Here is a 27,708-nt window from a genome sequence, read left to right as displayed (position 1 = left end):
ATGATCCTGTGGTAAAGGATTTGGCACATACATTACAGCTATAAGGTTTCTCTCCAGTATGTATCCTTTGATGAACTTGAAGGGACTGATCTCTGATTAAAGGCCTTGTCACAATCTGAGCATTTGTAAGGTTTCTCTCCAGTATGTATCCTTTGATGAACTTGAAGGGCTGATCTCTAATTAAAGGCCTTGTCACAATCTGAGCATTTGTAAGGTTTCTCTCCAGTATGTATTCTTTGATGAACTTGAAGGGTTGATCTCTGATTAAAGGCCTTGTCACAATCTGAGCATTTGTAAGGTTTCTCTCCAGTATGTATCCTTTGATGAACTTGAAGGGATGATCTCTGATTAAAGGACTTGTCACAATCTGAGCATTTGTAAGGTTTCTCTCCAGTATGTATTCTTCGATGAACTTGAAGGGTTGATCTCTGTTTAAAGACCTTGTCACAATCTGAGCATTTATAAGGTTTCTCTCTAGTATGTATTCTTTGATGAACTTGAAGGGCTGATCTCTGTTTGAAGGACATGTCACAGTTTGAGCATTTGTAAGGTTTCTCTCCAGCTTGTATTCTTTGATGAACTTGAAGATTTGAGTATGCAGTAAAGGACTTTCTACACATAAAACATTTGTAAGGTTTCTCTCCATTAAGCATCCCGTGATGAACATGAAGTAATGAAGTCTGAGTAAAAGACTTGCCACATGCTTCACACATGAAAGTCTTTTCTTTTCCAGTTTGGGTTGTCTGATGAACCTGACAAGAAAACCTATGGGCAAAAGAATTGCAACATTCTGTACACTTGAAATCTTTTCTTTTCTTTCCAGCAAAATATGATTCAGGCTCTTCATTGACATATTTGCAGGCAGAGAACTTCTTTTTATGTAATTCCCCAGCATTGATTCTTCCAAAATATCCTAATATTACTCTTTGAGATGTATGCTCTGTTGACAATTTTGGGAACAAATCCTTTAATGGATAATAATAGACAGCTGGAAGAAATGAAAGCAAATAATGTCTGAGTGTCTGGAATTTGGGAAGAATAATGTGGAAACTTATACATAAAGGGACTCCGATGTGAACTGTAGCAAAAAGATGAATCACAATAAAATGTTCTATTTACATTGAAATTGTATTATTTATTCAGGTCAATAATACTCTTCAAAATATATGAATTATAAAATGTTCCTATAATTAATTATTATTAATGCATGCTAATATATAGTCATTCAAAGAGAGTGATTATTACAAAGAAAACAGTAAAATTATCATGAACAACAAATATGGGCATTAGGAATTAAATGTTCAAACATGATGAATCTTAATGCAATTTCATGAAATTGTATTTTATAACATTAATAACTTGAAAGGGACCTCTTTGAACAGTGATAATTATATAGGATTTCTATTTCTTTAGCTACCTAAGAATATATTGAATTAATAAAAGACATACTGTATAAAATTCAGCAAAGTATATAGAAATTTAGATTTTCAAAATAAAATAAGAACTCAGAGTTTAAATGGTAAATTCACAAACTATTTTAAATGTAAATTTAATTAAAGTATAATTATATCAATTCACAGCAGGCTTTTCCCAGCCGTTTTCATTCCTAATATTGCCATATTCACTCATCAATAATTTAAACATAATTTTCATAATTGTTGTTGATATATATGTATATATTTTATCTAAATTCATATAGATATATATATATGCGTGTGTGAGTGTGTTTGAGTGTGTGTGTGTGTTTGTGCTTTATTGATAATGAATATATAATTTCAGATCACATCATGTAACATTAAACAAGTAATATGGTACATAAACCATGGCACAGGGTAATTTTTTGCTCATATCATTCAATAGGTGCATTTGATAAGGTATTTGTCAAACAACAGACATCATCGATTGGGAAAAAGAAATTTCGTAACATTCTTACCATATGATGAATGGATGATTAGTACAAAAACATGAAGTTTTGGGAGGCAAATAACACCAAATTTATATAACAATTATTCAAATATATATGCTATTTTGTATTTTCTTACAATATTATACCATGTAAGTATGTGACACATTATGGAAGTAGTGGCTTTTATGGTGACCATAATAAAACAAACATACAAAACCCCACAATCTAGCAGTAATCTTAGGACTAGGCATATGTATCTTCATTTAAAATTATTTGTGCAAGACTAATATTATGTGTAATGTTTATACTCTGGCTTTTCTCTGTCCTATCTGTATCCCTTGAACTTCAAGTTATTATAATCTGATACCTAAGACTTCAAGCATAAAACCAAAGAATATGCTAAATCCAAAAATTCTTAACATAAAATATTCAAGACTTTGTGAGAAGGCCAAACTTAACCACAATAACTATAGAAGAATGTGAAGATGTCGAGCTCAAAGGCACAGACAACATATGCAACCAAATCATAAAAACTTTCCCAATCCAAGGTTGTAAATGCCTAAGAAAGGACAAATACATTAAAGAAAACCAAATAGACACAACCCAAAATAGTTCCTTCCCAAAAATATTAAAAAATAAAATATACATAGCAAATAAGGAATACTAAAAGATTCAAAGGAAAAAGGCCAAAAAATATGAAGGTATACCTATTACAATTATTCTGGACATCTAGGTCGTCCTGGATACATGTTCTAAAGGTAATAGTACAAAAGGGATTCCAGCCAAGAATACTCCCACCAAGTCCTCAGTTATTGTAGATGAATAGAGTTATATAGTTTATAACAAATCCTGATTTAAAAAATACATATCCTCAAATCCAGCCATACAGTATGTACTATATAGAAAACTCTATGTAAGGAAGTTAGTTATAGTCACAAATACATACATAAAAGATATTACCATTTTGTCAAAATCCCCACAAAAATGAAACACACCCATGCTCACATTACCACCACTAACAACAAATACAAAACTAACAGAAATAAAAATAAATGGTCATAAATAATCTATTAATATCAATAGTCTCAGCTTTCCTATAAAAGAAAAGAGACACAGGCTAACAGAATGCATAAGAAGACAGAAGCCATCCTTCTAGTGCATACAGGAAAGACAATTCATTATCAAAGACATATATTACCTCAGAGTAAGGGTTGAGAAAGATTATCCAGCAAAATGGACCTAACATAAAATCTTGTGTACCTACCCTAATATCTAATAAATTAGACTTCAAAATTTAATTATAAGTGATGAAGAAGGTCATTTCATATTCAACACAGGAAAAATCCATCAAGGTTAAGTCTCAATTCTGAATATCTATGCCACATATAAAAGGTACACACATTTGTAAAAGAAACAGTACTAAAAGTTAAGTCACTCATTAAACCCTACATAAAAATAGTGGAAGACTGGACTCTATTTCCTTTGAGTTTGAGTTTGAGTTTGAAATCGAAAATTTTCTGGACAGATATCAATTACCAAAATTATATCAAGAAGAGATTTGCATTTTAAGAAGACCTATAGACCTATAGAATAAGAAACCATCAACAAAGTCTCCCAAACAAAAAAGCACATTGCCAGATGATTTTAATACAGAATTCTGCCAGAAATTCAAAGAAGAGCTAATACCAATATTGCTCAAATTTATCCACACAATGGAAGTCATGGGTTCATTTGCACCTGTTTTAAGGAAGTTACAATTAAATTGAAACACAAAACACACAGACATGACGAAGACTGAGAACCTACAAACAATCTCCCTCATAAAAATTCATGAAAAATACCCAATACATACAGGCAAATCAAATCCAACCTACCATGATCAAGAAGGCTTCATCCCAGAGATGCAGGGATTATAAATCATACAATAATCTGCCAAAATAAATCACCATAAGTAGAAACTGAACATCATAAGAACAAAACATGAACATCTCCCTAGATGCTGAAACAGCCTTCAACAAAATCCCATATCCTTCATGATTAATGTCTTGGAGAGAAAACAGATAACAAGAACATACCAAAACAAGCTAAAGGAAATACAGGGCTAGATAACACTCAACATAAAAAATTGAGAGACTCAATATTATTTTTAAATCAGGAACAAGACAAGGTTGTACACTCTCTCCATACGTCTTAAATATTGTACTTGAAGCTCTAACTAGAGGAATAAGACAATAAGTGATTACAAATTGGAAAGGAGGAAGTCAAATTTTCATTATTCGCAGATAATAGGATTTTTTCCATAAGTGATCAGAAAAATTCCAACAGAGAATCCGTATATCAGATAAACACCTTTAGCAATATGGCAGGATGAAATATTAAATACAGAATATTTGCAGTCCTACTATATGTAAAATATAAATGGGCTGAGAAAAAATCAGAGAAGCATCAACATTTAAAATTAGCCACAAACACAAAGGACACAGTCAGCAAGACAAAAAGGCAGCCCACAGAATGGGAAAAAATATTCACTAATTCCACATCTGACAGAGGGTTGATCTCCAAAATTTACAAAGAACTCAAGAAGCAAGTCTTCAAAACAGCAAAGGACCCAATTAAGAAGTGGGCTGCAGAACTAAATAGAGGAGTCTAAAATGGCTGAGAGGCACTTGAGAAAGTGCTCAACATCCTTAGCCATCCGGGAAATGCAAATCAAAGCAACTCTGAGATACCATCTCACTCCTGTCAGAATGGCTAAAATCAAAAACACCAATGACAATTTATGCTGGAGAGGATGTGGTGAAAGGGGGACACTCCTCCATTGCTGGTGGGAGTGCCAGCTGGTTCAGCCACTTTGGAAAGCAGTATGGAGATTCCTCAGAAAAATGGGAATAAACCTACCACAAGACCCAGCAACTGCACTCTTAGGCATATATCCAACAGATGCCCATTCATATAACAAAGATGTCTGTTCCACTATGTTCATAGCAGCTTTATTTGTAATAGCCAGAACTTGGAAGCAACCTAGATGTCCCTCACCCGAAGAATGGATAGAGAAAATGTGGTACATCTACACAATGGAGTACTATTCAGCAGAAAAAAATAATGGAATCATGAGATTCGCAGGCAAATGGATGACACTAGAAGAAACCATCCTGAGTGAGGTAACCCAGTCACAAAAAGAGAAACATGGCATGTACTCTCTCATATATGGATTTTAGACATAGATCTGGGGAGTGCCAGACTACAATCCTATTGCCAGAGAGTCTGGGAAACAGAAACTTCATTTACTGGCTGGTTAAGTACTGAGCTGAACTCAAGAAAGCCAGTATCAGAGAGGGAGGACTGATGATCAAAGGGATTAAGACTGGGCTGGTTGAACCCCCAGAAACAGCTGACCAGACAAAGGTTAACTCTTGATTCCCAGGCATCAGCCTGGGAATCCAGCATGGGACTGATCAAGACGCCCTGAATCTGGGTGTCAGTGAGGAGGCCTAGGTAATCTATTGAGCCTTGGACAGCAGATCAGTACCCATCCCAAGTATACACACGGTCTCTGGACTCCCATAGAACAATGTGAGGTGCACTCTCACCCTGAACTCTTGGGGAAGGGTCTAGGCCCTGCCCTATATGAAATGACAGACTATGGACACCCCCATGGAGGGCCTCACCCTCCCTGTGGGAATGAGGGGATAACGGGGGGGATGGGGGGAGGGCACGGGAGGAGGGGAGGGAAAGGGAGAGGGACCTCGTACTGACTTGTGAAGCAACCTTGTTTCTTATCTAAATTTAAAATGGAAAATAAAAAAATATTAATAAAAAATAAAATAAAATAAAATAGCCACAAACAACATAAAATATCTTAGGATAAGGCTAACTGGATAAGTGAATGTCCTGTATGACAAGAACATTGAATCCTTAAAAAAAGAAATTAAAAAAGAAAAGCAAGAAAATGAAAAATCTTTAAGCTCTTTGATTTGTAGGATCAATACAGGAAAATGTCAATCATAATAAAGTAATCTACAGATACAATGCAATCCCCCATCAAATTAACGAACCTTAAAAGAAAAGATACTCAATTTTATATGAAAAAAAAAACAGGATGCAAAATACAATCCTATACAATAAAGCAACTTCTGGAGGCATACCCATTCTTAATTTCAAGCTCGATTATAGAGCTATATTAATTCACCCAGAGTGGTATTGGCATAAACAGCAGGCAATAGACAAAAGGAAACTAATAAAAACCCTGATATTAATCAATATACATACAGACATCTAATATTTGACAATGAAGCTAAAAGTATGAAATGGAAAAATATTTTAATAAATGGTGCTAGCATAACTGGATCCTGACATGTAGAATATTGCAGATAGATCTCTATATATCACCATGAACAAAACTTAACTACAAATTGATCAAAGACCTCAATATAAATCTAGCAATAATGAACCTCTTATAAGAGAGTGTAAGTACCCTTGAATTAATTGGCATAGGAAACCACTTCTTGAACATAATGCCTATAGCACACACAATGACACTGACAATTAATACATGGGCTCTCTTGAAACTGAGAGGGTTCTCTAAGGAAAAGGACATGGTCAATCAAAAAGACAAATCAGCAGCATACAGAATTCGAAAAGCCCTTCAGCAAAATCACATCTGACAGGGGACTGATTTCCAAATGTACAAAAAACTCACCAAAACACCAAATAATACAATTAAAAGTGGGGAAAAGAACTAGGGATATAATTCTCAATAAAGTAATCTAAAGTGTCCTAAAGGCAATTAAGAAATTCCTCAGCATCCTTAGCTGGAAAGGAAAAGCAAAACAACTCTGAGATACTATCTTTCAACTGTTCCAATGGCTAAAAAATACTAATGAACAATTATGCTGGAGAGAAAATGGAGTAAGGGGAACAATGCTGCATAACCGGTTGGAGTGCAATCTTGTGCAGATATATTGGAATCAGTATTGGTAATTGATGTAACTCAAGACCCAGAAATACTATTGGTGGCATATACCCAAGACACACACACACACACACACACACACTTACCACCATGACATCTGGTTTAAATGTGTTCATTCCAGCATTATCTGTACTAGCCAGAACCTGGAATCAATATAGATGCTCTCCAATTGAAAAATAAATACAGAAAATACGATACATATACACAATGGAGTACTACTCAGTGATTAAAAGGAAAACATGGCATCTTGGACTTCCAAGGCAAATAGAGAAAAATAGAAAAAATTCCTCTCTCTGGTAACTTAGGCACAGAAATACAACCATTGTATGCCCTCTTCCATATTTGGTTATTAGACTTAAAGTTAAGGATAACCAGGCTATAATCCATAATTCCAATAAACTAGGAAACAAGTAGTATCCCCGTGGAAGTAGAAAATATCTGAGTTAATTGGGAGCATGGGAGGATGAGGTAGGGAGATAGGATAGATAAGTGGTGAGGGGCAGGAAGGAAGAGGATCTGAAGAATCTGGAAGGTCAAGTTTGGAGGAGGATAGAGATACTCCAGAGTCTGTCATTTCATTCAGGGCAGGTCTTAGGCTCTCCTCCAAGCATTGAAACTAAGAGAACATCCCTCATTGTGGTACCTTGACTTTATAACTTGAAGTCAAGGATATGTAACTTTGAAAAAGAGATTCTGATTTTGTTCTCACTGAAGATTGGAGCCTATGGATTTCTTCGAGGCTATGGTTTGGACAATTAAGTTTCCCTTAAACAATGGCCCAGATGATCCAAAATCCAAACCTGCTGAGGTGATGCCATCTCTTCAATCGTCACAGCAAAGATTTGGTCATGGTTCCATATTTTCTCAGAATCTCCATGAGATTGGGAGTGCCTTCAAACATCAGGTAGCAATTTGTAGAGAACTATGGCCAAATTCCCATTTGTATGCATATAAAGGGTAGTTTACCTTTAAACAGTATTCATTGTAAATGTCTGATGAACACAGTCAATCTCATTATAAAGAAAAAGAGGGATAAATGTTATATAGAAATGAGTATTTTTAGCCGGGAGGTGGTGGCACACGCCTTTAATCCCAGCACTCGGGAGGCAGAGGAAGGGGGATCTCTGTGAGTTCGAGGCCAGGCTGGACCAACAGCCTCTAAAACAATACAGAGAAACCCTGTCTCATAAAAACCAAAAACGAAAAAGAAATGAGTATTTTGCACTGATGTTGATTTCGGTTTATTTACAAAAATTTAAGATTAATTTTGTTCTATGTATATTTATACTCTTGATTACACATTGCTATTTTTATAAAATTCATTTAAAATAGTATGTTATTAAGAAATGCAGAATATAAGTAGTTATCCATAATAGTCAAAATCATAGTTACGTTAGTTTTCTAGATTGCAGATATATTTTTCAGATAGATATGCATTTTTCAAAACCTTTCAAAGCCCATTTGAATATGCCATGTAAAATGGTTTATTGACATTGGACTTTCCATGACAATGAGACACATATGCTTTTGGCAGCATCGTCTATGTCAGAGAGAATGATGGGCAACACCGAACTTTGCTGTGGTGTTTATTTCAATATGGCATAGGTAGATTTTTAGAATAGACACTGCTAATATAAGATGAAAATGATATTCAATTTTCCTGCTTCAAAGAAAAATTGCCAAATATCTATGCCTATAGGCTTAAGATAGATGCCCAACAATACAAATGAAATTTGGGTAACTGTTCAATTACCAAGATGTCTCTGTCAATATTAGTGTTTTAAAAGTTATTTGAAACAGACTATTTGTTTACTTATGAAACATTATATCATTCTGGAGAATTTGATGAAGTTGAGTTGAAGAGTGATAGTTATGTATGGAGTCTCCTTTATATGTAATAAAAGATAATATATATATGTAAAATTTTAGACTCACAACTATAGGATAGATGATAAACTATTTCCTTTAGATTTTGTCAAGTGTAAATGCAGTAAATATTATAGCTATAACTCTTATTTGAAAAAATAACTTTACTATATTAAAATTAAAATCTTCCTTTTTATTAGACAGAAAATATTAGGTGACCAGGGATGACATTCTTCATGCCACATTTTTGTCTACATATCTATAACTACATATGTATACATTCCTAATTATTGATTAATTAATATTTTTTTAGACAATCAATAGTCAGAATTTAGCTAGGCAGGAATTCCAAAATAAGAGGTAGGGAGAAGAAGACAGAATCAAGAGAAGCCATGTAGCTGCCTGGGAGATAAGAACCCAGAGAATTACATGTGCAAGCCACAAACTCATGTTAATATGAATGGGTTAATTCATAAGAAGCCTAGCAAATAGGAAGTCTAAGCCCTTGGCTAGAAAATTATAAACAGTCTAGAAGGAAGAAGAGCTGATAGTGTAATATCTGCCTCTACAGTTTACACAATACCGTACTTAAAATCATGTGCCAACAAATAATGTAATGTAATGGGTTACATTATTTTCTGATGTTACACCCTAAATATATTGGTTATTCACCTTGTAATCATTTTCAAACAAGAAATCAATGAATATGCCAGAACACTGAACATATTGAATTAGGAGTTATCAAATTTGTATGCAACTGGATACTTCAACACAATAGAAATATTTTGACAGTGCTTAAAATTATTATACAAGGAGACCATATTCATCAATTATCCAAGTGATGAACCATGTGAACACATATTTGACTAGCATAGAAAACATATGGTGTTTGTCTCAGCAGCACATATACTAAACTTGGAACAAAACAGAGAAGATTAGCATGGCCCATCTGCATGGATGACATGCAAATTCATGAAGAATATCATATTCTTATACCAGAAAGACTGGAACACAGAAATAAAAATGAACCTGAAGGGAATGACATTTTTAAAAACTTCATGAAAATGATAGAGCCCCTCAAAGAGGATATGAGAATATTTCATAAACAGATGGAAGAAAAAGCAATCAAAATAATGCAAGAAATGGAAGAAAAGACATAGACAAACTTGCAAGAAACACTTCAAACAATACAAGGGATGAAATCTGAAATAGAAACTATAAAAAATTCTAGTCTGAAAGAATGCTGGAAATAGAAAAGCTGGAAAACTGGTTAAGAGTTGGAAGAGATAATCTCATGTGTTGAAGATACTCCAGGAGAATTAGATTCATCAAAGAAAATTTTAAGTCCAACAAATGGAGTCGACCAAAAAAATCCACTTGGTATATAATAATCAAGACTCCAAATATACAGAATATAGAAAGAATATTAAGATCAGCTAAGTAAAAATGCAAAATAGCATATAAAGACAAATGTATCAGGATTTTACCTGACTTATCCATGGAAAGTATGAAAACCAGAAGGTCCTGAATAGATATTCTGCCAATGATAAGAGACGTTGGATGCTAGCCCAGACTACCATATCCAGCAAAGATTTCAATTAAAATAGATGGAGAAAACAAGATAGACAAACCATTATCCAAACTTACCAAACTGCAGAGTATGAACATACAAATTAACAAAATCAGAAATAAAAAGGGAGACATAACAACATTCAGTGAGAAACATCAGGTCATATTTTGAAAAGCAATACTCCACAAAATTAGAAAATTTAATGGTAATGGACAATTTTCTGGATAGACATCACCTGCCAAAATTAAATCAAGAATTGATAAGAAATTTAATTGACCTATAACAACTAATAAAATATAAGCAGTACTCAAAAGTCTCCTGACCAAGAAAAGATCAGGGCCAGATGACTTCATTGAAGTATTTTGCCAGAAATTCAAAGAAGAGCTTATACCAATTCTCACAAATTATTCCATGGAATACAAGGAGAAGGGTCTTTGACAAATTCTTTTTATGAGATTTCAAGCCACACAAAGACATAAGAAAGAGAACTTCAGACCAATATGCCTCATGAACTTTGACAGAAAAATACTCAAGAAAATACTAACAAATCAGATCCAAGAACATATCAGAAAACTCATCCACTATGTTCAAGTAGGCTTCATTCCAGGGATGCAGGGATGGTTCAGCATACGAAAATGAATCAACATAATCCACCATATAAACAAGCTGAGAAACAAAAATTACATGATCATCTTATTAGATAATGGAAAACCATTTCACAAAATCCAACACCACTGTAGGATAAATGTCTTGGAGAGATCTGGGATAATAGGAACTTACCTCAACATAATAAAAGCTATATACAGCAAATCAACAGCCAACATCAAAATGAATGGAGAGAAACTCAAAGCAATTCCTATAAAATCAGGAAGAAAATAAGCTGTCCTCTCTCCCCATAGCTCTGTAATACTGTACTGAACTAGCTAGAGCAATAAGGCAACAAGATCAAAGAGATACAAATTGGAAAGGAAGAGGTCAAATATTCACTATTTGCAGATGATATGGTACTTTACATAAGTGACACAAAGTCTCTACCAGTGAACACTTACAGCTGACAGACACCTTCAGCAATGTGGCTGGATACAAGATCTACTCCAGTAAATCAGTAGCTCTACAACAGACAGAGGATAAAAAGGGAGAGAAACATCACCCTTTACAATTTCCACAAACAACATAAAATCCCTGGGGAGTACTCTAACCAAACAAGTAAAAGACCTATGTCGCAAGAGCATTTAGTCTTGCAAATGATATGATATTTTACATAAGTGACCTGAAAATCTCTGCAATGGAACTCCTAGAGCTGATAAACACCTTCAGCAAAGTGGCTGGATACAAGGTAAACTCATAAAAATCAATGGCTATATTATACACAGATGATGAAGTTACTGAGAAAGAAATCAGAGAAACCTCACTGTTTACAATAGCCATAAACAGCATCAAATATCTGGGGATAATGTTAACCAACGAAGTGAAAGACCTGTACATCAAGAACTTTGAGTCTTTAAAGAAAGAAATCAAAGAGGATACAAGAAAATGGAAAGATCTCCCATGCTCTTGGAATGGTAGGATCAATAAAATAAAAATGGCAATCTTGCCAAAAGCAGTCTACAGATTCAATGCAATCCCTGTCAAAATTCTGGCACAATTCTTCACAGACATGGAAAGAACATTAATCAACTTTATATGGAAAAACAAAAGGCCCAGGATAGTCAAAACAACCCTATACAATAAAGGAAATTCAGGAGGCATCACCATACAAGACTTCAAGCTCTATTATAGAGCTATAGTCGTGAAAACAGCTTGTTATTGGTACAAAAATAGGCAGGTAGACCAATGGAACTAAATTGAAAACCCTGATTTTAACCCACACACCTATGAACACTTGATTTTTGACAAGGAAGCTAAAACTATACAATGGAAAAAAGGAAGCATTTTCAACAAATGGTGCTGGCATAAGTGGGTACTGGTATGCAGAAGACTGCAGATACATCCATGTTTATCACCTCCTACAAAACTTAAGTCCAAATGGATCAAAGATCTCAACATAAATCCAGGCACACTAAAACTTTTAGAAGAGAAAGTGGGAGATACTCTTCAACGAATTGGTACAGGAGACCACTTCCTGAACATAACACCAGTGGCACAGACACTGATTTCGACAATTAACAAATGGGACCTCATGAAACTAAAAAGCTTCTGTAAGGCAAAGGGCACAGTCAACAAGACAGAAAGGCAGTCCACAGAATGGGAAAAGATATTCACTGACCCCACATCTGACAGAGGGCTAATCTCCAAAGTTTACAAGAACTCAAGAAGCAAGTCTCCAAAACACCAAAGGATCCAATTAAAAGGTAGGGTAAAGAACTAAACAGAGAATACTCAATTGGGGAGGCTAAAATGTCCAAGAGACACTTAATAAACTGCTCAGCATCCTTAGCAATCAGGGAAATGCAAATCAAAACAACTCTGAGATACTATCTTACACCTGTCAGAATGGCTAAAATCAAAAACACCGAAGACAATTTATGCTGCAGAGGATGTGGAGAGAGGGGAACCCTCCTCCACTTTGGAAGGCAGTACGGAGATCCCTCAGGAAAATGGGAATCAATTTACCACAAGACACAGCAATGCGACTCTTAGGCAAATATCCAAAGGATGCAAAATCATACATCAAGGGCGTCTGCTCCACTATGTTCATAGCAGCATTATTTGTAATAGCCAGAACCTGGAAGCAACCTAGATGCCCCTCAATTGAACAGTGTATAGAGAAAATGTGGTACATTTACACAATGGAATATTACTCAGCAGAAAAAATGGAATCTTGAAATTCACAGGTAAATGGATGGCACTAGAAGAAACCATCCTGAGTGAGGTAACGCAGTCATAAAAAGACAAACATGGTATGTACTCACTCATATATGGATTTCAGACATGGATCAGGAGAACACCAGTCTGCATTTCCACTGGCAGAGAGTCTGGGAAACAGGAAAGAACCTAAAAGATATGCATGGTATCCAAGAGAAGAGAAATGAGGCAAGATCCTCTGATAGGATGGGAAATACGGCAAGGCGTGGGGGACAGGGGGATCTGGGAAATAAAGACGGGGAGAAGAGGAAGAGAGAGTAGGTCTTGGATGAACAGGAAGGTTGACTGTAGGGATAGGTTAGGGGGAAGTGGGAATCATAGGTTAGAAGACAGATCAGGCATCATTGTGACCTCTGGTGATGTAAAGGGGTTACACCAATTGGCAAGCAAAGCAATAGTGTAGAGACCACCTCGAATGACCATTCCTGATAGTGAACTTGATGTCTGTAACCATCCTGGAGCCTTCATCCAGTGATTGATGGAAGCAGAGGCAAACACCCACAGTTAAATACTGAATTGAACCCAAGGAACCAAGCGACAGAGAGAGAGGAACGGTGAGCAAATTGGCAAATAACAGGCTGGCAAAACCAGCAGAGACACCTGATCCGAACAGGGGAGAGCTCTTGAATCCCAGACCGACAGTTGGGAGGCCAGCATGGGACTGATCTAGACCCCCTATATGTGTGTACATAACGCAAAGAGGGTTGCTCTCTCTGCCTGGACTCTTAGGGAAGTGCCTGGACCCTACACTGAGTGAAATGATAGACTCTAGATATCCCCTATTTGGAAGGAATTGGCAATATGGTGTGAGGATGGGTGGGATGGGGGTTACAGGAGGAGGGGAGGGAGAAAGAACTGGGATTGACATGTAAAACAAGCTATTTAAAATTAAAATAATAATGTGTAAATATATATGTAAAAAAGAACATTTCGTCTTTAAAGAAAGAATTTAAAGAAGACATCAGAAAATGAAAAAGATCTCCTATGCTCTTTGATAAGTAGGATCAATGTAGTAAAAATTGCAATCCTGCCAAAAGCAATTTGCCAACTCAATGCAATCCCCATCAAACTCACAGCACAATTCTTTACAGAACTTGAAAGAAAAATTCTCAACTTTATACTGAAAAAAAAAACAGGATAGCCAAGACAACCCCGATCAACAAAGGAATATCTTTAGGCATCACCATCCAGTACTTCAAGGTCTATTATAGAGCTATATTCCTGAAAACAACATGATACTGGCACAGAAATAGACAGGTAGACCAATGGAAACCCATTGATAATCCTGAGATTAATCCTCAAATCTATGAAAACCTGATTTTCGACAAAGAAACCAAAATTATACAATGGAATATAGATAGCGTCTGTTGGCGCCTAGCGCCCACAGGGTCTCTGAATTGTGTGTCAGCTTATATCCACAGGGGCATCCTCTTTTCTAGTCCAGGCTTACTGCCCTGACTTGACCTACTGACATCAGCATCTAGCAGGAGGAAAACATGCTCTTTTCCACCTGGGGTTTTTCTACTGTGTTGTAAATCTATATATAAGACTGATCCCTTCTACAAGAGAGAGACCTCTTATCACTTGCAAAAAAAGACACTTTTTAGTAGAAACACCTGGACACCTATCTGGTCTTTCTTTTCCTGATATTCTGGGGTTGATTGTGGCATCAGCGCCACAATTGGAGGTCCCACTGATATCCAGAGAGACTTGTAAAGACTGGGAAATATTGGCCGGAAAGAAGACTCAGGAGAGGAAAGCCTCGAGAAAAAATTAATTTAAAAACATGTACCTCAACTTCTAACAGTAAAATGGAATGGTCAAACTCCCAGGCTTTTACTTGAGAGATTACCTTTTAAAGAGAAGGTATATTAAATAAATCTCCTTTCCCCTGGTCTATTGAGGTCAGGAAAGTAAAGGGGAACTGATTGATTGTCCTCAAAGGCTGGCTAACAAGTAAGGCTAAGAGGGTGTATTGGAAATTTTAAGTACTAACCAGAGGAAAACAACAATGGAATCTTGAAATTTTTCAGGGAAATGAATGGCACTAGAAGAAACCATCCTGAGTCAGGTAACCCAGTCACAAAAAGACAAACATCATATGTACTGACTCATATGGATTGTAGATATGAATCAGGGGAATAACTGCCTACAGTGTCAATGCCAGTGAGTCTGGGAAACACGGAGATTCCCAATAGAGATGCATTATACCCCAGAGAAGTGGAATGATCTAAGATCTCCTGAGCAGATTGGGAACATTTGCAGAGATGGGAGGTAACCATGAAAAAGAGAGGAGAATTATAGGAGGGTTGAAGAAGGCATTGGAGAGCAGGAAGTTTGAGTAAAAAAGAGGAGAACAGCATGATAGATGCCGTCATTGTAAGTTTGAGGAGAGAGCTGACACTCGTGAGATTTCTGAGATCTACAAGCAAAACACAAACTGGCAAACTAAGTAATAGAAGAGAGACTATATATATAGCCACTCCCTGATTTTAAGTTTGATGACTACCTTATATGCCATCTTAGAACCTTCATCCAGTGACTGATGGAAGCAAAGACAGATACCCACAGCTAAACACTAAACTGAATTCCTGGAACCCAGTGACAAAAATGGAGGAGTGATGAGGAAAGGGATCAAGATCGTGTTGGTGAAACCCACAAAGACAGCTGACTGGACAAAGTGGAGTTCTTGAACCCCCTTCTGATGGCTGAGAGGCCAACAATTACTGATCCAGACTCCATAAATACAGTGTCAGTGAGGAGGCCTCAGAAATCTCTGTAGCGTTGGTTAGTAGATCAGTGTTTAGCATGGCACACAAATGAACTTTGGGATCCCATTCCACAAAAGAGGCATATTTTCTCAGCATGGGCACATGCGGAAGGGCCTAGGTCCTGCCCTGGATGACATGACAGACTCTGGCAAATCTCACAAGGAGGACCTCACCCTCCCTGGGTAATCAAGTGGGGATTGGTTGGTGTGATGGTGGAAGGACAAGGGAGGAGGAAAGCGAGAGGTAGCTGGGATTGACATGTGAAGCATGCATGCTTCTAATTTAAATAAAAACCTATATTGAGGGAAAATTACTATATATGCTATACAATGAGAGCAGTGTCATCAATTTTCCATGATATTGATCATTGGACCACATATTTGTCAGACCTATAAAATATGTTCAAAATTGGCTCTGTTGTTTTGACAATAACTAATAAGTATTTGCCTGTCTTATTGACAACTGCATTGTTGAAATACATATCTGACACTGCTTTAGAGCCGAGAAACTGAGACCAAACTGGCATGGGCTCTAGATAAAAAATCATTATTATTTCACTTAAGGAACATTGGCATGAAGGTAATAGTATATTGGTGAATACATAGATTAGTGCCTCACTCATCCTTCACTACAGAAGGATAATATTGAGAGTTTGGAGAACTAAGACCTGTCTGGGATTCTTTGTTCATAACGCTCCAATTAGGGTGAAGGAAAGAAACAGCAAATGTCTCTAGTGAAAGAGGAGTTTAAAAACAGCATAGGAACAATCAACATATAATTGCTAAGTCTGCAACGGCAATGACAAAACCCACAAAAGCTCCATTTAGCCAAAACTTTGTATTTTTCATTGAAAATAGATCCAATGTAATAAATCTTTGACAAGAATATATTAGGGGTCCATAACTCCAAGGAGGAGGAAAAACTTTTTCCCTTTACTTAATCCCAGGATATAGCAATAATATTCAAAATATTGTATTCCAAAGTAGTTGGCCTCCAAAAATTTTCCTCTATTTTTTTATAAATTTTCTGATCATGTTTTGATAGAATAAAATATTGTGTGGGAATCATGATGTTGGGTAACACAATAAATCTATTATATGCAAGTAGGAAAAAGAAAGAAAAATAACTTGATGCATGTACTATAAAATATTCAAAAATATAGAAAAATACTAGAAATTGTATTCAATCTATCAATGACATATAGAAGAACAATTCTGATATATGTTGGAACACACACACACAAAACCATGTATACATTGACAAATTGCTATTAGCATGCTAATTTTTTCTAATAACTATTCTGATGAAACAAAGGAAAACATGTAACATCCTCTGTATGCTATATCCAGTATAAAATACTGAAAGAAATACTTTTTCTACACATCTAGTAGGGATCAAAGCTATTGCCACTTTAATTGTTCATTACGTTTTTGGATTCCACACATGAACCATTGGTTCCTTTCAGCTTACCTGGTTCCAGAACTTTTACTTCCACTGTATTCTCCATCCAGGGTTCTTTGTTTTGTTCAAGACACGTGATTAGTTCTGGTTTTGTATCAGAAAGACCTAAGCATTAGAAAAGATATAACATAATTTCTAAACATAACATGGAATTTGGGATATACTTTTTCAGCCCAAGATTAACACCATGAGTTTACTGGCAGGGTTTTCCACTTTCTGGATCCTATTTGCAAGTTTGGTGTCTCATTTAACGAGTTATCAAAAGGAAAAAGGACAATTTAAAAAAAAAGAAATTATTTTTTTATTTTTTTACAACTTCAACTTCACATACATTTCACAGTTACAAATATAAATCTATTGGATTCAAAATTTATTCACACATTGTTGCTACTGAAGACTGCATAAATATCCTTATGGGAGAGAATTAATTGTTAGGCTAAATTAAATGACAATTTTAAATGATATATTAAAAGTGAAGCAAATATTACCAAAAACTAGGAAAATTGGGAGGTAGCATTCATTCATAAAAGACATTTTAAAATTATAATATATGTTTTCTCACATTCCTGGGTTTAAGCAGCATTCAGAAAATAATTTATTCTCACCTACAGAAACCAGGTGGCTATAATTCTCCAACATGACATCTCTGTACATCTCCCTCTGAGAAGTATGCATGCTTTTCCATTCTTCCTTGGAGAAATTGATAGCCACATCCTCAAAAGTCAACAGACTCTGAAATGAAAAATTTTCCCCTTGTGATAATGGGTAGAGTCCTTATTTACCCCAAAGGAAGGATAATTTAAGTAAATAACTTGCTGTTTTATCAGTAATTGATATGCGATTTGCAAGTGTTATGTGTTAGGAGTGAGGTTTTTGTGACTTTTTAACAGAAAACAAAGTACCCAACATCTAAAATTCTCATGAAATGAGTGCATTTTCTCATCTGAAGTTGTAGTCGGTATGAATTCAGAATGAATATTCATCTCTAATATCAGAAATTTTGTAAATATTTCATGACATGCATATATATATATATAGATATGAATCCTGTTTGAAAATAGACATTGAAAAGGGGAAAGCAAGATATAGCTTACAAATGAGATTGATAATAAAGAGTTTCTATTGAAAATAAGATATAACATGAAGACAGATTTTAAACAATGTATGTATGTCGAGCTCTGAAAATTAAACATTTCTCTGTGGACTGTCAAATTTTCACATCCTTGTGAATATATTTACCTGAGCACAAGCCATCTGTCAATCCCCTTCCTTGTGGATCCTTTCAGTAAGGTTATCTTAAAGGTTTACCTTCCTGATATTATCCTGTGTATAAGTCAAAAGCTCCTTTATTCCAAGCTATGACACTCAGAGTTTGGAAAGTAGCTTCAAAATATCCTCAGTTTCTAAATTGTTCTACAACAGAATAAAAAACCATGACCTTTCAGAAAGTGATCAACGCTTAGTTTTTCCTTTCCTGCATTCAGAGAATCTGTTATTCCAGAAGATGTTGGTTATCTCTACAACCTGGGTTTATGACGTCAGCACCCTGCTTTATACTATGCACAAGGATTTTCAATCCGCCCTGATCATTAACTAAAACAAAACTGACACCTGTATTTGAAAGACTGAATGGAATCTGAGGGGTAGCCACAGGTGAAAATATTTCTCACACTGGTAATTAATACACTTTTTAAAGACAGGACACAATGTGAAACTGAGGCCTCCCCATGTCTCCAAAAAGCATTCCCTTTGGTTTCCATATTCAAATATTAAATTACAATATTTCATTTTACAAATGATGACATTGTCTCTCCAGTTCATTTTGAACAGTGAAAATTCCTTTTTAAATTTATTAAATGGTATATCTACTCAAAACTAACCATGATATTCATGCATTCTTAAGACTTTTGATTGTTAATGAAGGCAGTTCAATTCACACCACATAATGTATTCTTTTTTATTTAAATTTCATTTTGTTTTATTTAAATTAGAAACCAGCTTGTTTGACATGTCAATCCCAATCTCTCATCCTCCCCTCATCTCTTGAGGCCTGAACACATTCCACCTCGATGTCCCCAGGGTGGGTGAGGCCCTACATCAGGAATCTTCAAAGCCTGTCATATTACTCCTGGCAGGACCTAGGATTTCCTCCATGTGGCCAGCCTGAGACAACATCCTTCCTTGTGGAATGAGCTACCAAAATCCATTTGTATGCCATGGATAAATACTGCTCAACTATCCAAGTTCCCATAGATTGCTGAGGCCTCCTCACTGACACCCATGTTCAAGCATTATGGATCAGTCCAATGCTGCCCTCTCAATCACCAGTCTGGAGTCCAGGAGCTCCCCCTTGTTCATGTCATCTACCTCTGTGGCTTTCACTAGCCAGGTCTTGGCTACTTTGGTCATCATTTCTCCATTTCTTCAACTGGATTCCATAAGTTCAATTCAGTGTTTAGCTGTGGGTGTCTGCCTTTGCTTCCACCAGGCACTAGATGAAGGCTCTATGTTGGCATACAAGGTAATCATCAATCTCATTATGGGGAAAGGCATTTAAGGTAGTCTCCCGACTATTGGTTAGTTTGCCAGTAGGTGTCATCCTTGTTGATCTCTGAAAATCTCTGTAATGCCAATTTTCTGCTCAAACCTATTGTTGCTGCTTGACTCAAACTTCCTCCTCCCTCATGTCTTACTCTCCTCTCCTCTTCTCCCCCTCTCTTTCTCCAACCTTCCTCTCACCTCACCTCATGTTTCCAATCCCCTAAGGATATCCCATCACATTCCCATTCTCTGAGGGAACATGCAAATCTTTGTTCTTGTCCTCATTGTATTTTGTTTTTTTTCTGCTGCAGAGTCTCCATTCTGTAAACATATAATATTTACTCTATCCACCATTTCAGTATTCAATCCACAATTGCAGAGAAGTTAGGGAACAAGGAGAATACTAAAAGAGAAATACTATGAACTCAAAATGGGCAAGAGCTCTTGAACAAATTGGGAGCCAGGGGGAGTGGGAGTGAAGTAGCGGAGAGAGGAGGGTAAAAAGGGTGGAAGGACAAAACAAGAAAACAGAAAGATTGAATCAGGGGAAGAATAGAGGAGAACAAGAAAAGTGATGCCTTAATAGATGGAGTTGTTGTAAGATTGAAGGGAATTCTGGCAATAGGGAAATGTCCAGCGATCCATATGTTGACCTCAACTAAGAATCTATGCAACAGTGAAGAGGCTATTTTAAATGCCCTTACACTTTAATGGTATTGTTGAGTACCAAAAATGCCAACCTAGAGCCTTTATACTTGAACTAATGGAAGCATAAGCAGACATCAACACCTAAGCACTTAGCAGAACTCCTGGATCCAGTTGTAGAGAGGAAGGAATGAGGAGCAAAGGGGTAAAAACTATGCTTGTGAAACCCAGAGAAACATCTTACCTGAGCAAGCAGGAGCTCGTAAACCCCAGTGTAACAACTAGGGACACAATATAGGACTAAGTCAGGCCCCTGAGTATGTTTGTCAGTTAGGAGACCTGGGTAGTCTATTTGGTCTGTGTTAGAGGAACCAAAAATTATCCCTATTGCATGAATGGAATTTGGGAGACCATTCCACATGGAGGAATACTTTTTCAGCCTAGATATGTAGGGAATGGCCTAGGTCCTGCTCCAAATGATGTGACAGACTTTGGTGATCCTCCATGGGTGGCCTCACACTCCCTGGGGAGTGTTTGGGGGAATAGAATGAGGTTTTGGTGGTTTCCATATGAGAACATTATGTAGAAGAAACTAGGATTGTTAAAGTAAGATGGTATCTAATTTAAATAAACATTTATTTCATAAGAAAAAAAAACATCATCAACACAGCCAGTATCAGCGCCAGAGCATTGTTATTTGACATGTCTTTGCTGATTCTGGTGATGGCAGATTTTTTCATGTTCTTCAAATTTATGTATTAGAATTTAACAGATTTTACTTTCATATGTTAGTTACTAAAAAAATGAAACTGAAAATTCCCTTATGATCTGTGTCTTAAAAAGTATATTTTCCTAAAACTACTCAGAGTGGAGAGTTATCCCAGGTTTCAGGAAATACCGCTGCTTTTGTTCTGCACAAATTTGGTAAGGACAGACATCTCAGGTGATCCATCACACATTTCTCACCCGCGTGGATACTTGAAACACATGTGTTGAACATACATGCATATCAGAAAAAAATCATATACATTAAAATAACTATATTTTAAATGCTAGCCTCACAGTCCCTGGGCCTCTTTTTCATTTAGATCTCAGTCACCATTATATTCACGTTCTTGACAAGTGTGAGGTGTTTATATCTCACAACTGTCTTCCTCCTCTGCTATCAGCTCAGGGAGAAGGAATATCAGGGTGCTTAAAACTGTGCTAATCTCTTAATGAACTCCACCTTTAATAACACTTCACATGGATTCTCCTACAGTATTAAGAAGGAATAGACCCACGTGTCCATGTTTCACATATTCATGTAAAGTACATATTTTTTGGAATGTGAAATTTCCTTTTGGCACAATTATGACTGTTTACTTCACTAAACTATCATAAGTAAGAATTGTGAAAATTTCCTGATCTTTACTTAGGATTTGAAGCCTAGCGTCTTTAGTGACATAAGAAGTGGGAGAAAATAAACAGAAAAAGAAATTACAAGCCCTAAAATTGTGTAACATGAAGGAATCATATATGCACACAGTGTATAGAATTGGGCCACTCAAACCAGAAAATAGCCTCTTCATGGAATGAGTTCCTACCTTATAGTACAAAGAACCCTCCCTATACCAGGTAGCCACCTATATTAATAAGATTTAGCCTCAACACAGCTTGAAGTGGCTCCTTTTATGCATGAAGATTTTTAGGTTCAAGTTGAAAACACTAGCAATAGATTAAAAGTGGCCTTACTTACCTATTTCTTCACTCTGCTCTTTCCAAATGAAAGGAAAAATATTCAACTGGTGTGGAGTGTAAAACACATTTTTCGTCCAGTGCAACCTGGCTCAGTCAATCCTATGATTTGGATCAGACTCCACATACACAACTTTTAAATTTATTACCCCCTGCCCGCTTTCCATGATATCAGTTATTACTTTCACAACAATCATGTGTCCCTAAAGCTGTTTGCCTCAAGGACAAAATTAATTTCATCTCTCTTTATCTTAATAGTATCTTGAAATAAAAATAAGCATAAATTACATAAACAAAATAATAAAAGCATCGAGGAAGAATGGGGAATAATTTCTTCATGATTCCTTGGAGTGTACAGTGTATTCCAGAGAGAAGCATTTTTGGCACTTATGTTCAATGCTAAGCAATGCTCCAGCCAGTGTTGGAGAAAACATGGACAGTCAAGACTGTTTTTATAAGAATGTGAATAACAGCAAATAATGTAGCATTCAAGAATAAGCAACTTCTCCTGTCAGGAAGGAAGGCAGACAGAATAGCCCCATAGTTAGTAGAAGTCATCAGGCAGATAGCAGGATATCCATGTATTACTTTCTGTACGGAAACACCACAACCAAAAGTATTTTGTAGCAAAAGTGGTTTCTTTGGCTTAGAATTCCATATTGCTGTTTGTCATTAGGAATATCAGGACAGTTAAGCAGGGCGGAAACATGGAATCAAGAGTTTGTACAGAAGCCATGTGCAGGGGCTCCTTGTGCTCTGTTATACAACCCAGTACCACCACACTAGTGATGTAACCACCCACAATGTGTTGAACCTGCCTTCATCACTAATTAACATGATGACTTAGAGATGGATCTGATGGAGGCATTTTTCTCAATTAAGGCCCCCTTCTATCAGGTAACCTGGTTTATGTATCAGGTTGACATAATACTAGCAGGAACAGTACCAGGTTAACAGTACACGTGAACTGACAAATATATCCAAGTCTAACTTTACCTCCATTTGCACAGAATTTCTTTTCTCTAACATGTTTTAACTAATTATGTAAATTAGCTTCCTGTCATTGTGAAATCAATTTTAGAAAATCATTGCCCATTGGTATCTATCTGTAGATAATATTCCATTGCACAGCTCCCATCACTAGTCATTTCACCAGCTATTTATTTGTTGGTGAAATAGGTCACCATTTACCATCCCATGTACACTAACTTAGGATCTGAGTGCAATCTGAGGGACTCACATATTGGACTAGTTAAGTGGTCTCTGAAACACGGTGAGCTTCTGTTCACCATTTTTTCCAGGTAGAACACACCTTGCCCAGGGCAATCAAATTGCTGACTCCTTGACCCACCCTAGGGTCTTATTTACTCAGGAGCAACTGGCCCACCAGCTCCATGAGCAGTATCATGTAAATGCCTGCTCCATTAAATTTCACACTGGGTGCCCCTTATCCATAGCTACACACATTACCTCTCAGTGCCCTGATTGTGTCCCTTACCATAATTCTCCTAATGAGGGGATAAATCCCCGGGGCCTCAGGGCCAACCATCTCTGGCAAATGGATGTCACTCACCTGCCGCAGGCAGGGAAATTAAAATACATGCATGTCTCGGTGGATACGTATTCTAAACTGATTTTTGCCTCTCTCCATTCAGGAGAGAAGATTAAAGATGTTATTTCTCATTGCCTGCAGGCCTTTGCCAACATGGGCATTCCCGATGCCCTAAAAACGGACAATGACCCTGCCTATGCCAGTAATCGCTTTGCTGCCTTTTGCAGGGAACATCACATTGTCCATTCTTTAGGTATTCCTCACAACCCCACAGGACAGGCTACTGTGGAGCGCACCCATGCCACTCTCAAACAATATTTTAAGAAAGTAAAAAAGGGGGTATGTTACCTCCCCCAATATTCAGTTATTCACCTTACTTTATATTTTAAAAATTTTGACCATAGACTGTAATAATTTGTCTGCTATGGAGAGACATTGGAACAAACCCTCCCAGTCTTTGTGATGGGTCAGATGGAAGGATTTGATTACAGGAAAATGGCAGCCACCCACTCCCCTACTAGCTAGGGTCCGAGGGGCTGTTTGTGTTTTCCCTCCAGGAAGTGAGAAGCCCATTTGTGTCCCCGAACAGTGCATCAGGCTTGTCGACCCCAATACTACTCCAGATACTAGGAATGCTCACCATGATAAAGATGATCCAACCATTACTGAACACTCAGGTAAGGGAAGTATAGGCACTGGTGAGGATCCCCCCACATGTTGATGCCAGTTAGTCATTCCAGCTCCCTGTTCATCAATTTTTATAGCACCAATAATACATTGGGAGTGGCTGCTGCCAATGAGAGAGTAAAAAGTCAGAAACTAAACATTCTGAGTTTCCCCCTCCTAAAAGGGAATTTCTGTTTTATTAAAATTATTTAATGTCTCCTAGATTAAATCTCTCGGTCTTAGCTTGATACCAAGGTCAGGAAAGAGGGGAATCCAAGAAATTGTCCTCAGTTGGAGGGTGGATTGTGTAAATATTAAGGCTTTTTTGCCTGAGGGAACATCCTAGGTTGAGGGATAAATTGAAAATGGGTGAATAGCCATGCATTGGTGTCATACGGGCTTTAATACCAGTGGCATATGCCTTTAATCCCAACATGCCTTTATGAGGGAACATCGTGGGTTGAAGGATGGATTGAAAATGGGTGAAAAACGAGGTGTTGGTGGCACACGCCTTTAACCACAGTACTCAGGAGACACAGGCAGGCAGATCTCTTGAGTTCAAGACCAGCCTGGCCTACAGGACAAGTTCCAGTACAGCCTCCAAATAATACAGAGAAACCCTGTTTTGGAAAAAAAATTGGTAACAGGCCAGGCAGTGGTGGCACACGCCTATAATCCCAGCACTTGGAAGGCAGAGACAGGCGGATCTCTGTGAATTCGAAGCCATGCTGGACCGACAACCTCAAACAATACAGAGAATCCCTGACTCAAAAAAAAGGGTGAATCAAAAAAAATTGGTAACAGTAAAGAGGTACTGGTATTAAGTAAAGAAAAAGAAAAAGACAAAGGTATATGGAATGGAAAATTTTGTTTGCATTTAAGTTCTATTTTGTGAGTCATCTCTAAAAACTTTTGACCAAAAGCCTGGCCTCTCCACCTTGCATCTACGGAGTTACAAGGAGTAGATACAGCTGTACCCCATGACTATAGCTCAAATGGAGGAATGATGAAGGGCATACAGGACTTTTTATCCTTTTTAGTTCAAAGATTGGCTGGAGTTGTTCTTTTACATAGATTTCAATTAAGGAAGCTTCATTTCAACAGACTAATCATGACCTAGGAAAAAAGGATGGTTGAAAGATGCGTGTATGTTCTGAATGTATGGTGTGGCCACACCGGTATGTATGAAATGTGATTGTGAATGTGTGAGTCACTTAAATCCCTTCAAAAACAGTTAAAAAGCTACCTAGATTACTTTAAATATAGCCAAAAGGAACATCCAGCCAGTGTGTTAATGTTTTAACAGAAAAGTTAGGATACAAATGAGGCCTTGTCAGCTAGTGAGAGCTCTACAGGTTAGATTGGGAAAGACTGCTCACAGACTTCAAATAATTTTCAAAAGTTATTTGGACACAGTATAGTTTACAATCTTTGAGTGATTTTCAGAAGTTTTTTGGGAAATATTTAATGGAAATATCCTTTTTAAAGAGCATCTATTAATAATCTAGATAGTGATACTAATTCACCTAGATAGTTAACTTACGATGGTAGACAAATCCTTCTACTGTTATGGTCCAGCTTCAACAGTTCAAACAAAATTTAGAAAATAAAAAAGGGGGAGTAATGTTCCCAGTCCCCACATGCCTCATCAAGTAATACACTCCTCATTTAAAAATTTTAAAATGTGAATGCCAGTGAGCAATCTGCTTCAGACAGATTCTGGCATGATGGAACTTGAGCAACTATTGCTCAGGTCAAATGGAGACATCCATGCACTAGACAGTGGAGAAGACCCTAATTTGGGGTCAAGGGTGTGTTTATGTTGTCTTGCAGGAAAAGAATAAAGCTTCTGCAGCTGGCAGACCATTTGGTGAGATGCATGGAGCAGAGAAAAACTGGACCTAAGACCATGGGAGCCTACCTAAGCCAGTTTGAGTGAGATCTCCTAAATCAGTGTTCCTGATCCTTGATGTCATCGAATCTATAGCCCGAGAAAGAAGGAAAACAGTCGGTTCGAGATTTCCAGTTTCTCAACAGGCCTGCTGCATCAACCTCCCAGACCCATGAGTTTTCATCCCGAAGCCAACAGAGAACTGGAAAGACTAACTGTCTGCCCTTGACACACCTTGAAACAACAGAATTCATTTTGCCAGTTTTTCCCTTTGGGGGGAAAAAAGGACCGATTTAAAACATTTGGACATTGGTATGGACTGTGATGAGTGGCAAAAGCCTCTTTTCAGTATTTGAACAGGACATGGTCACTTGAAATATCAGACTTAGTGGTTCCTGTTTCTGGAATCGTGCCTAGACCAGTGTATTTTTCTGGAGAAATGCAACTTGTCCTAATGTGACAAAAAGGAGACTTTGACTCAAGTCCCATAATCAGCTGAGGCTACTGACGTTAAATCAACAAACTGCATCACCACAGGAACAAATTGGTGCTCTGTGGATAGTGCAACAAGCCTATTGTTCATATTTTTTATAATGCTACATGTGTAACATCAAGATTGTACCTGATGTATCTGTGCAAGTGCACTTTCTAAATGCTTTCCTGAGCAGATCTTGGAACGATTGTAAACTTTACCAAATTGTAAATGTAAATCACATGTGGGTTACCCTTGTAACATAATGTAAATCACGTGCAGGTTACCCTTGTAACAGACGAAGGCTGGTAGAATGTTATGGCCCAGATCTGGTGATGGGTATGGTGATGGAGAGGCGCTATGTCAATGGGGGTCCTGGAAATGGTGGCAGTGGCGGTAGGCATTCTGGCTTTATTCCGAGCTCAAATGTGCCTTGTTCCAGAGGCAAGAGATCTGTAACCAAGTATTGCTTAACTTAGCCCATGGCAATCCCGATAGCCATGGAGGTTGGTTACAGATGATTTAAGGATGAGGTTCTTCCATTGATGGGCAACCTGTGGGGAAGACCCCTCCCACCTAAGACAGGGGTTCAAGCTCCCCCGAAGACAGGCAAGGGAGGGTGACACTACTTGACCTAAGCCAGGAGTGCCTCATTAGAAAATAAAAAAGGGGGAATTATGGAAACACCAGACCTTGTGCAGAGAGCCACTTCCCCATCAGCCTGGGAGTAGGCAGCTGTAAGACAACGTTTACTAAAAACATGTTTACTAAAAACAATACAATGCCCAGAGCA

The 27,708-nt window shown here is 37.2% G+C and overlaps 1 protein-coding gene, 1 non-coding gene and 1 pseudogene across 3 annotated transcripts in view; 1 reads left to right on the top strand and 2 right to left on the bottom strand.

Moving 5' to 3' along the window:
* The window catches only part of LOC121135291, a 96,743-nt pseudogene extending 89,749 nt beyond the window's left edge, over positions 1 to 6,994 (bottom strand).
* LOC121135402 (putative zinc finger protein 876) overlaps positions 1 to 18,915 on the bottom strand; it is a 296,765-nt gene extending 277,850 nt beyond the window's left edge. For both annotated transcript variants that reach the window (XM_040734138.1, XM_040734139.1), the window contains exons 1-3: positions 18,651 to 18,915; positions 18,017 to 18,143; positions 17,421 to 17,516 (exon numbers count right to left, since the gene is read on the bottom strand). Coding sequence is in view for 1 of the 2 variants with exons in the window: in XM_040734139.1 (XP_040590073.1) it covers positions 17,421 to 17,516; positions 18,017 to 18,143; positions 18,651 to 18,665 (238 nt within the window). In the remaining variant the exon portion in view is untranslated. The remainder of the gene's footprint in view (positions 1 to 17,420; positions 17,517 to 18,016; positions 18,144 to 18,650) is intronic.
* Positions 9,630 to 9,736, top strand: LOC121135440. Its single transcript, XR_005872565.1, has one exon. It is a non-coding gene; the product is annotated as a U6 spliceosomal RNA (small nuclear RNA).
* Positions 18,916 to 27,708: the final 8,793 nt, after the last annotated feature.

This window comes from Mesocricetus auratus, unplaced genomic scaffold (genome assembly GCF_017639785.1).
Source record: "Mesocricetus auratus isolate SY011 unplaced genomic scaffold, BCM_Maur_2.0 Super-Scaffold_100037, whole genome shotgun sequence".
Taxonomy (NCBI): domain Eukaryota; kingdom Metazoa; phylum Chordata; class Mammalia; order Rodentia; family Cricetidae; genus Mesocricetus; species Mesocricetus auratus.
This window is presented reverse-complemented; position numbering and strand designations above follow the sequence as displayed.